The 12,216-nt window shown below is 45.9% G+C and overlaps 1 protein-coding gene across 2 annotated transcripts in view; it reads right to left on the reverse strand.

Moving 5' to 3' along the window:
• Nucleotides 1–12,216, reverse strand: part of LOC148016023 (uncharacterized) — a 103,131-nt gene that overhangs the window by 40,653 nt on the left and 50,262 nt on the right. Inside the window, exons 2-7 of one of the 2 annotated variants that reach the window (XM_087664128.1) lie at nucleotides 8,310–8,547; nucleotides 7,980–8,157; nucleotides 7,761–7,877; nucleotides 7,573–7,680; nucleotides 7,205–7,477; nucleotides 6,587–7,046 (exon numbers count right to left, since the gene is read on the reverse strand). In XM_087664128.1, the coding sequence (XP_087520254.1) occupies nucleotides 6,969–7,046; nucleotides 7,205–7,477; nucleotides 7,573–7,680; nucleotides 7,761–7,877; nucleotides 7,980–8,157; nucleotides 8,310–8,547 (992 nt within the window). In that variant the 3' untranslated portion in view covers nucleotides 6,587–6,968. Of the gene's footprint in view, nucleotides 1–6,586; nucleotides 7,047–7,204; nucleotides 7,478–7,572; nucleotides 7,681–7,760; nucleotides 7,878–7,979; nucleotides 8,158–8,309; nucleotides 8,548–12,216 lie in introns of those variants that run through there. The other variant, XM_087664126.1, reaches the window with a different exon arrangement.

The following is a 12,216-nucleotide window of genomic DNA, read 5'->3' on the forward strand; positions in this document are numbered from 1 at the left end:
GTTTTGGGTGTCTGGTATCAATGCTAGTGAGCCTATCAAGTAGTCCACAGTACTTGCCCCTCCTTTGTGATTCCAACATGTCAAATTGTCAGATCCTAGCCATTGTGGCAGACCATTAAAGATGGCTAGTCTATGTGCACTTCCCAAAGTCAATAGATCTCCAGTGAGTGCATTGAAATCTCCTACTAATAATATGTCCCCAATGCTAGCAAATCTCATGATATCCTCATAAAGTACATCAAAGGAAGATCCATCTCGTGTGGCATAGGAAGAATTTTGCAGGAGGAAAGTAGCATATTGCGAGGAATATATCCCGTGGTCTTCGTACATGTATCCTAATCCATAAATATCATGCATCATCATCTCTTTTCATTACTTGCACTATCCCTTTGAGGTTTTCCCGGTATAGAATGGCCACACCTCCAAAACCCCTAGTGCTTCCTAGTTTTCTAGTTGCTCGACGAAATGCACTTTCCCACCTATATCCCCGCACGTCTAGTAGCCCGCTACCTTTACATTGGTATGTTTCTGTGTACATTGCTATATCTATGTTTCGGAAGCTATCTTCAAAGTAACCAGCATGCAAGCGTAGGGCTCCATTACAATTCCATATTGACATCCGAAGTGTCTCATAGGCCTCGTACTGTCATGAAGTCCTTTTGTCAGTGATGATGAATCGTCCATTCCTATAAACAGCCCACTTTCCCTCTTTGCGAGCCTCCAATACCTTGGGCATGTATTCTCTGCGATACTCTATTTGTGCTGGGGTAAGGTCCTCATCCAAATAAATCTTCTCACCCTTGAGGGCTCTCCTCTTGGAGAGGAAGGCCTTTTTTTCTCTATGTCCCCAAAGCGAAGAATTAGAGCCTTGGACTTAGAGTCCTCTTTCCCCACTCTCCAAGCACTGACGATAGGTACGTCTGAAGCCCCAATTTTGTCAGCAAGTATCTTAGCATCTTCCTATGGGCTGCTCTTCTCCTCCCATCCTACTACCCGTACATGTAAAACCCTAGCCCGTCTCCTAGCCTCTTCTTCCAAGGTAGCATTCATTACTTCACTCTTGTTCACTGATGTTCCCTTATTCTTTTTCACTACCTCAATCCATGGGCTGGCTTCTTCTATCTGCTTCTGTGTTGTCTTTGCCACTTTTTCCCATGAGTGAAACTCCCTTTCACATGCCTTCAAAGCATCTTTCTCTTTTTGTAGTTCTTCTTGCACATTCATTTCTTTTTTCTTAAACGTATTCAATTCTCGCTCAGTTCTAAGATTTCAGATTTTTAGGCATCTATCACTTTCAGCATTTCAGTTTCCAGCGTGTGCATTTCGGACAGCATTTGTGCCTGTAAGTCATTCTTGATCTTTATCTACATGTCTTGCATTTCTGCGCTCTGATTTATTATCAGTTCGACTTTGACCTGCTCTCGTATTTCTTTCTTCAATTCTTGTCTCATAATTCATAGTTCAGAACCAATCATGAGATGAATTTCTTCATATGTCTTTTCATTCATGGTGCGCGAGGTCTTTCACTGCCTGTCAAATGCTGGGGAGACGGTCCAATCACAGACCCTACGGCCATACGTCTTGTACCGTGTGTTCTTAGAAGGGGTATTGAACATTGCTTCCATGGACGGTTGTGTTAGTTCTTGATCAGATTCGTCTCCCAAATATTCATTTTCCACGGTTTGATGCTTGCATTTGTCTACATTATCCATCTCTCACACTCTGTGTACAAAGCCGCTTAGCTTGTACTTTGTACTGTCAAATCAGAGCAATTTCTGTGATTCCTACAAATTTCCAAGGTTTCCCTAACCCCTCCCTAAATTTTTGCAAGCCCAGTAATCTTTTACAAGCCCAAATGCCCTTACATTGTTTATAGTCACTGCAAAAATAAAAATTACAGCCCCAGTCAGTGCATTACTGCATACTCTAGGACATGATCAAAATTAAAGTCAATGCATCATTGCCTAGTCCACAAGCGAGTGCATCAATACATTCACCCAGGTCTGCATTCATGTCATTCTGAGTATATTCGTGTCATATCAATCTGATTACATTTACAATCTCAGTACATTGGCATCGGGTCTATGTCAGTACATTACTATGTCATTACATTATTGCATACAGTACGCCTGCGTCAATGCATTCAGTACATCACTGCATCACTATAGTCCACGTCAGCATCCTCACACCAAGCAGTCGTCCACGTCAATGTCCACGCAGTCGTCATAGCATCCCGTCACAGCCATTTGATTAGAGAGAGAGAGACATCACAGCAGCCCATCACGTCAGAGTTCCCGTCCCGTCATAGCCACGCGGTCAAAGCTCCCATCACATCACAGCATCTCACCATGATCCCGTCATAGCCACGCGGTCAAAGCTCCCATCACATCACAGCATCTCACCATGATCCCGTCACGTCACAGCATCCACAGAGAGAGAGAGAGAGAGAGAGAGAGAGAGAGAGCTTGCACATACGCTAAAGCTGAAATAAGATAGATTAATAATAATGAGATTGCTAATGAAAGTACAACCGATAGGGCTTGAATACTTAGGTTGAAGTATCTACCTACACCTTTAATCTTATTAAATGCTAGGTAGTGCAAAATGTCTTCACATCTAGACATGCACTTTTACACACACTGATGTGTGATCATGCATGGGGATGATTAATAATTAATAGTAACTAGAATATAAGAGTTGAATTGTGAGTAGGGTAGGTAGGGTGGGAGATTTGAGAACATTTGGGGATTTTTCCCAAAGTGCCCACCATGCATTGGAGACATGTACATAGTGGATCTATATGTGCATGTGGGTTTAATAGACATGCCACATAGGCATGCTCACCATATGAGTAGCCCAATGTGGATGGATAGGTGCATGATAAACAAAGGATGGGAATCCCTACATCTAAGTGGCCCATCAAGTGTATGAACGTGCACCATAAGCAAAGGATGGATATCCCTACATCTGAGTGTCATATGTAGATGTCCAAGGGAAGCCCAACACAATTGTCCTAGAATAGATAGGTCTTGCAGATATGTGTAAGGTACAGTATGTACAAGTGGCATTCTTGATAAGGGAGTACCAAGTTACAAAGTAGCATGCACTTGTGGATAGCTAACATGGGAAACTGAAAATCGAAACGAACTAAAAATAAAAACAAAAGATCCTAAGGAAGTGAACCTAATGTGGATGATGCAAGTGTAGAATCTAATCCTAAGCTATTGAAAGCAAAAGAAAGACCTAAAATATCAATTGACTTACAACTAGATCCCACACATCAGAAGGACTAATAGAGAAGGGTTTCGGTTCATATGAATCGGGTGGATTATATGAACTTGACAACGGGCCTTACTATGATAAAGACAAGGGTTTCACAATCTTCCCAAATATGGTATGTCCTCATTGAGAGGAGAGGTGGCTAGCGCCACCAAGTGGATACTCCAACTAATGCACAACTCATGATGGAGTATAGAGTGGTGAAAGAGGAGTATAGTCGGGCTTGTCAAAAGATGACATACCAGCGAGACAGTAAGGTTTGCGAGGAGGAACACGGAGTGAACTCGGCAAACACTGAGAAGAGAAGAGACGAGAGAAGAAACTCTGATGAATGGAATGATGAAGTTCTGAATCATGGAGTGAATGTGATAAAAGGAAACAAGGGTGCCGTAGCACAACGAAGACCATGAAGATAGCCACGAACCACAAACCGCAATGTCCTCCTGAAGGGGTGTGAGGATAAAGGAGAGGCTGGAGAGAAGAGGTGATGAACTGAATGAATCAGTTGTAAGGAATGAATGACAGAGTGGTCTATAAATAGGCATAGCCAGTCTACGATGGCGCCTCTTTTTGGGACTGCAAACCCTAAATGCAAAACACAAAAACGCAAAAACGCAAACTACGGGTGAAGGGTTTTTCAACACCCCCTCTTAGGCCCAAAAAGGGGAAGAAAAGAAGAGTGAGATGGAGATGGAATGTTACATGCTAAAGAACATTCATGCAGCAAGTGCCACTTGAACAATGTACCTCGTGGGAAAATTGTTCACTTGCCCAAGCGCCCTAGTATAAAGAATATGAAATCATGCAATGCATAGGAATGCCTAACATTGTGTGGTGTCGAGAACCATAAGGATATGCCCGTACTCGATCTCAGGAGTTGGCTCCATGTTGACCAAGTGACCAAGGCAAAAAGAAGAGGAGGAAGAAGATGTAGAGGATCCCTAAGATCCAAAATTTCCACCTGAAAGGTAACCTGCAATAAAGAACAATAGACAAAGTGAACTGGAGAATCCGAAACTCAACCTCGGGAGAGAAGCTACTAGCTCCGTGCATCCATGTAAGAAGGAATACGAAGGTCTCGTCACCAAGTCGCAGCTGAACCTCCAAGGCCCTGATCTAGCTAGATTCTCAAGATCCTGGGTATCAATAGGTGAGATGACCGCTAGAAGGAAGCCATCCCATCCAAGGGTAGAAGAAGAAGTTAAAAGGCCTCCACTAGGGTGTGCGAAGGATTGAACAGTGGGTGGGGATTCCCTTTGAAATTGGAGAAATAGGAGCCCCCTTTGAAGTTGCAATAGATGTAGATGCCCCCTCGGAGGTCAAAGAAAGATCATCCCCCTCTGAGATAGATAGGGAATTCAAAAACTCATGGATCACAGACTCCGAAATGTCTGAGGATGAAGAAAGTGTCGTTGATCGTGCCCAAGAAGGTATCTGGGGTGGTGAAGAACTCCCAGAGGTGGCCTCTCGAACCTGAGTAGGTGAGGGTGAAGGGTGCAGCTCAGACTGAGCAATGAGTGGGCAACAATCGCTCGCTGCTTATCAATGGAGCAGACCGGAAAGCCGAAAAAGAGAAAGGAGTCGAGTAGCCACTATCTCTCAAAGAAGTGGACTGACAAGGAGACAGTATTAAATAATCATTGTCTCTCGATGGAGCGGACTATAAAACCGTGGGCCATGGTAGCCACTATACCTGAAAATAGGTGAGAGAAGACTATTGTTGACATTGCAATAATCTCCAAGAGGTCATAGAGCCAATCAATCCTCCATGTGCTCGAAAGGACTTAGTGCACATCGGATGCGCCTTATTACCTTGAGCATAGTACTCTGATAGCTGATGCAGAACGATCTCTGTGGTCTACAAAGGAGAGGTGGCACAGGAAGTGCTAGGTAAGAGACGTATATACTTCGGGGGGGGGGGGGGGGGCGGAGTTGGGAAAGCAAAGGTCGAAGTCAGCAATCTTTGGTGGGATGACCATTCCTACCGTACTAGGAGCCCCCAGTAGTCTGGTCATCTATTGGTAAAGAAGCCATGGATACCAGTGTGCCTTGCTGAAAAGGAAGAGGGCAGCCATGAACCATGAATTGCAATGTCTGCCTTAAGGGTTGAGAAGGCAGTGGAAGGACTAGAAGTGAGCTGTCAGTGGGAGGAGGATTCGACCAGCAGTAAGAGGTTGCAACCGGTAGAAAAACACAAGTGAGAAGAGAGAAATACTGAAAACGTAGGCTGCAGGAGAGAGAAAGACTAAAAACGCAGGAAAAACCAGCAACAAATGTCAATATGCTGAAATCAGCTCCGAACAGTGTGTGGTAGGCTGGAAAGGTGCTGGACTGTTATAGACAGCAATGGCCAGCTTGGACCGTGATGTCCTCCATGTCCAGGGTGTGGACAGCAAGCTGATATACCTGCAATCTGCAAAAACGAGATTGTTTTCTGAATGGAGAGTGATTAGCAACAGTTGCTCTACTGTAAACACCTGCAAACTGCGAGTGGAAGGCTGGAAACAAGTGTCACACTGTAGATGACAGCAAGGGACAGCTAAGACTACGATGTCCTCTACGAAAGGGGTGTGGGCAGCAAGTTGAAAACGCCTGAAACCTGCAAAAAAGAGATTTTGATGCAGCGGAAGAAGAAGAGAAGTGGATGCCGAAACCCACCACCGGTCTTTGCCGTCATTGGGGTGGAGGATCTTCTTGCCGCTATTTGAGCAAATCTAGCTCTGATACCATGTCAAAAGATGGCATACCAATGAGACAGTAGGGTTTGCGAGGAGGAATACGGAGTGAACTCGGCAAACACTGAGAAGAGATGAGAAGAGAGAAGAAACTCTGATGAATGGAATGACGAAGTTCTGAATCATAGAGTGAATGTGATACAAGGGAACAAGGGTGCCGCAGCACAAGGAAGATGATGAAGACAGCCACGAACCAAGAATCGCAATGCCCTCCTGAAGGGGTATGAGGGTAGTGGAGAGGCTGGAGAGAAGAGGTGACGGACTGAATGAATCAGCCGTAAGGAATGAATGAGAGAGTGGCCTATAAATAGGGATAGTCAGTTTAATGATGGCGCCCCTTTTGGGGCTGCAAACCCTAAACACAAAACGCAAACTGCGGGTGAAGGGTGAAGGGTTTCTCAACATGGCCACCTTCTCTGCAAGTGCTCTCTGAATTCTGTGTCCAACATCAACTCAATATTTGTTGAAGATGAAGGAGAGGATGCATTGTCCTCCTCATTGAGACCATAATGCCATATCAGGGCCTCAAATGAAGGAGAAGCCTGAGAAGACACCATAGCTTTGCAAGAGTAAGGTGTCTCACACAAATTATCATCAACTTATCTACCTTATTGGCCAAAAAAAATTCTGAGACACATTTTTCAACTAACTCTTAAATGTAGCAAATTTTTCAGAGTCCCAAACTGAAAACTAGTCTTGCTTTCTATCAAGATTTGAGAAAATCTTTTGTATTATCCTCAGCTTCAGCAGAAAACCAGCAACATCAGTTTACAGAACAACTGTGCTGTATTGTAACACATGATAGAATCCTCAATATGAGGAAGACTCTTTGTCTACATTAAAAGAAAACAAGGCTTGCTCATTTTTTCTGAAATATGTACCAACAAAATACTTCTAGCATTTGTTCTTATACATTATTTAGTCACTAGAGGACTCCCAAATGAGGAACAGCTCTCATACAGTGGACCCTTGAAGGACAGCACTTTTTGGCAATATACTCAACAGCCAACAGATGATGCTAGAAAACATTGTCTGCACATTGACAAGAGAGATTGATCCTGTCTAAGAAAGTTGTAGCAGATGTTAAGCGATAAATTTGGCCAGTGATAGAGCAAGATCCCTGAGATTCTAAACAGTAATTTTAAGAGTTCAGAACACAAGCAGGTATTCAATGAGAGGTACTGTCTCACCTTCCTGTAATCATTGTAGACAGCAGGCTTTACAGAAACTTCATAGGTAAGCCTTCCAGAACAAGCTATATGTTCTCCCCTATTGCAAACTTGTAATTGCCATTTTAACCCTGCTTTGATCACTGATGTCCTGACTACATGCCAACTTCCAACAGCCTTGAACCTTCTTGTGATTGAATACTCCCCACCAAGAGCCCAACGCAGACCCCCTTTGATGTTTTTATCAATGCGTGCATTATCAAGAATCGACCTCAGATCCTTGTTCTCATCCTCCTGATAAAGAACATAATGGCATAATACAGCAGTACACTCCTGTAAGTAGGATGTAATCTACACAACACAACATGCGCCTAAAATGTTATACATACAGTTAGGTCAGTTAAACGCTCCTTAGTAGCTAAAGAAAGCCTCATATCTCGGGCTTTATTGACACATGATATATCAGCAACAAGGTGTCGTACAGGTGAATACGTAACCTGCAGCAATCCCCACTTAAGTCCTTTAGAGAGGATGTAGAACAAATTCAAATGCATCACACAATGGATGACAATCTGACCTTTATAATATGAAGATGCATGTGATTGGCCTTAACAATGTCTGAATGCTCTTTATCAAACTGAGGCAGCATACACTTTAACCATAACTGTGACTTTGGATTCAACTGATCTTCGACCTGAACCCATCCAATATAAACTTCAACTGCTTAACACAGTATTGTGGGAAGTGCAAAGAGAATTTTAGAATTTGTTAAATTGATTGAGGTTTGCTCTTACACCTCTAATACAAACAACTCTTTAGAATGTCTTTGGTAGTCACTTCTAAGCACCAGATGTTGTAAAAAAGAAAATTCTTCACTGGAAAGACCAGTTTCAAATGTCTTTGAAATGCCAGATCCCTTTCCAATGCTGTTCTGCAGGAAATCAGGACTATACCTCTGTTCCCAGTCTAAGCCTCTGCAAAAGCAACAAGTCCTTCTGAGCATATTCTGGAGATATGTTCTCTCAAAAGGACAAACATGAGCAGGTTTTGCCTCTGAAGCAACTGAAAAAGACATTATGCAATACTCATTTATGGACAAACAGATTGTTTCACAGTTGATACAAACCTATGGTCTGAATGGAGCAGAACTTGGCCAAATCTCAGCCACATATCTGGAAGTATACTGTTTTGAGGATAGGCTTGAACATGTGTCTTACATCTTTCTAAAACTTGTGTAAGTGAAGGCTGTAATGATTTAAGCAACAGCATCATGTCCATGTCACAGGCTCCAGCAATTTGGTCAGCATCATCCTTGCTTTTAACAGGTTCATCTTTGTCATCACAAGGTGGAGTTGACCTATGATCTTCATTAGTTGCAGCAGAAAAAAGGATCATAAGTTCCTCGGTTTGCACATCGTGTAAAGTCCCCCCTAGAACAATGTGTTCAAGCATTTCCATGATAGCAAAAATTGTCCACATACAAAGGTGTCTACATAATTTTTTGGTATTGATGGAAAGCAGTACAGTAAATGTTCCCACATCAATACATGTGTCAATAAAATTTTCCATTCAGCCGAAGACAAGTACCCAAAATATGTAGAGAAGTTTCTCAGCAGGAAGATATAGTCAGAAGTTTCTCACCAGGAAGATATAGTCAGATGTGTAAGTACCTTTTAAAAGCCATCAGAAATACTCTTTTTTTTTTTTTTGGCAAATAAAATGTGGCTAATTATATTACTTCAGAAAAAACCCAAATACAAGGAAGTGCTCATGCTCAAACGTACTAGCTGGAGCTGATGCAGACTCATAGATCTATCGGATGTACAAGCCTCTCAGGGCAGTCTAGGGGGGATGGGGGCAAGAAGCCATGGAAGAGGGGGGGGGGGGGGGGGGGGGGGGGGGGGGGGTGGGGGGTTATACTGCCATCTGGGGCTGCATGCCTGCATCACGAAAAACAAGTCTTGGTCGCCCCAAGTGCGCAAGAAATGATAACGGACCTCCTGTGGAGCCTGGATTCGCCCTGCACCTGGTCCCATCGGCTGCGGAGGGAGTGGATGATGGAGGTCCAGAGTTCTGCTAAGGTCGCCAATGCTGAAAGTCTCTCTCCGCCAAAAGCCTCCTAACACCGCGCCTTCCAGATATGCCATCCAGTAAGGCTCCTTATGATCTCCCATACCTTGGAGATGGTCTGTTGTGGGATCCAGTACTTGGCACTTGGGTAGAGCCTCCAAGCCGACCACTGCGCAAGACCCTGCCTCAATAATGAATATCGTGTCCTGCATCCTGGCCTCATATAGCAGGTGACGGCCCTGGCTGACTACTTGTCAGCAGAAAGCTCCCCATGAGATACATCCAAGGTTAGGTGTTATACAGCGAAGGATGCGGCATGCTCCTCTCCACACTAGTTGCGCCGCCTCGCACGACCAAAGGTAGTGCTTTGGGGTTTCCATAGGCTGCTGTGTGCAACGCTTACAACCTCCCTCCTTCTACATCTAGGCTAGCCAACTTCCCACCGCCAAGCCTCTGTGTGCCACCAGCCATAAAAAATACGATACTCTCCTCGGCCTCCAACTATCCCATAGGCAGTGCCAGAAGGTCCATCGGAAAGGCTCCGTGATGCTGTGCTCCGCCCAATGCCTGCTACATGACAGTGCCCAATCCATGTCCTCCTGCATCAATAGGTGTCTACCAATCCTGACAGCGTACTCCAGGAACATCGGTGGCTTCTTGGTGACCGCAGTGGCCGGCCATAGCCACTCTCCCGAGTCCCACTCCAGCTCATCAAGTGGTCTGCTCTCCTAGATCCAGAGGTGCCACTCCCTGAGTCCCTCCCAGAAGACATAAGGGTCCAGCCGTCATATCTTCCCCTGAAGGCCAATCACCTGCACCCTTCTCCATGAAAGGACAGCTATGCCCTCATCCTGCTGCCCTTTGTCAAGGGCCAGACGCCCCCCCTCCTGCACGGTGAAGGTGCCAAGTGGGGCGCAGCCCACTCTACTCGCTACCTATAGGAAGATACCTGCTGGTGGGCCCATACCTCCCCACGCTCTATCAGCTCTCGAATTGGGGAGCAAGCCACTCCTGAGGTATTGCTGCATCTATTTCCCTTCTCCTCAGCTCTACTCTGTGGCAGCCTGCTACTCGCTGCAGCACCTCCTCATCCACCATCATGTACACCTCCCGCCATCATGTCCCAACCAGCCCACTAGATGTGGGGGCGCTCACCAATCTGTGACCCTTCCCGATCTCTGATCTGGGGGTTTCAGATCACTAACTGACGGTCTATCTCCTCCTGGCAGCTTGGGGGGCTCTGGATTAGGGCCTTACGGAAGCCTTGTCACACATGGAGCAAGTTGCGTAGGAAGGAGGATCTGGGGGGGTGATCTCGGCTATCGTGAAGATCCGTCTCAGGGACGGCCTCCAGTCAGCGCCAAGCCTCAATCTACAATCCTAAAGGCCCTCCTGCAATAGGACCTTCCACATCTGCCCCCTTGGAGTGAGGCCCTGGACTACTAGCTTTCCCAAGAGGGCCATACTTTGATACTCTAGATCTATGATCCCAAACCCTCCCTCTAGCCGATGCCGGATGATGGTCGCCCACGCCACCTTGGCCCGGGAATCCCTGGAACCATCTGACCCGGACCAAAGGAAGTTCCGCACAAGGTGGCGAAGCTGCACTACACAAGATGAGAAGAAGCACCAACATGAGGCGATGTACTAGGCTGTTGCTAGGAGGACCTAGTTCACCACCAAGGCTCGGCCTGCTAGGGATAGGCAAGCAGTACTCCAGTAGGTCAGCTTCCTCTGAATAGAGTCGAGGACTAGAGGAAACTCCTGGGCGGGAGTGATGTCGAGTCCCACCCTGGAACCCTAGGTAACGGACAGTTTGCCCTCTACTCGCCCATCTAAATCCCAAGTGGATGCCCCACTCCGTACTAGAGTCTGAGTCTGTAAGGAAACCAACCAACTTTCGCTAGTTGATTTTCGCTTCCGCTGCAGTATAGAACACCTCAAGAGCCAGTCTCACTCTCTCCAACATCAACTCATCATCCTCTATGTAGAGTGTTGTGTCATTTGCATACTCTGAGTCTAAAAACTCCGTCTCCTCTCTCACTGGAAGTCGGAGGCCGCATAAACCGCTCACGTGTGACCTGAGAAAGTGAGAAATCGCCTCTGCAAAGAGTAAGAATAGGTACGGGGCCAAGGGGCTGCCTACCGGGGACCAATCTCTCCAACCGAAACTTCTCTCCTCACCTGCCACCTATGAGAACCCTGCTAGTAGCCGGCCTATAAAGTGCGGACACCACACAGATCCATGTATAGGGGAAACCCAACCTCACCATGGTGCCCTCTAGGAAATCCCAGTCCACCCTATCGTAGGCTTTCTCGAAATCCAGGAGTAGTACGGCCAGTCCCTGCCCACTATGCTGAGCCCACTCTGTCGCCTCAAAGAAGATGAATACATTGTCTAGGATGCTCCTGTCCTGGACAAAGCCTATGTGTGTGTCATGAATGATGTCTAGAAGCATAGGGCGTAGTCGCCTACCAATCATCTTTGCCAGTGCCTTATAGGCCACCAACAATAAAGTGATCGGTCTCCACTGGGAAAGCTCCAGCTCGTCTCCCCCTTTGGGGAGAAGACTAATGAGGCTTGCCGAAAGACTTCCTGACATCTTTCCTAAAGTGAAAATCTCCTAGAAGGCCATCAGTAAGGGGTCCTTCACCACCTCCCAGTAGGTAGTGAAGAAGGCCTTAGAAAGGCCATCCTCTCCCAGGCATTTCTGTCCATCCTGTGTATGGAAAGCCTCCTCTAGTTCCTTCTCTGTAAAGGGGGCTAGGAGGGAGCGTCCCATCTCCTCTGTGACGAGGGACAGGATGTGATCCCAAACCTACTGTCTACATTGCTGTCCTCTAGCTGAGGCTGTCTCCTACGCTAGAAAAGGCGTCTGTAGTAGTCTAGTAATTTCCATCACCTCACTTTGGGCTAGAACGAGTCCTCCCATACTCATCCTGAAGGCTACGCATCTACTCTC

This window comes from Lygodium microphyllum, chromosome 23 (genome assembly GCF_053477565.2).
Source record: "Lygodium microphyllum isolate KBCC chromosome 23, Lygodium_microphyllum_v1.1.10, whole genome shotgun sequence".
Classification (NCBI taxonomy): Eukaryota; Viridiplantae; Streptophyta; class Polypodiopsida; order Schizaeales; family Lygodiaceae; genus Lygodium; species Lygodium microphyllum.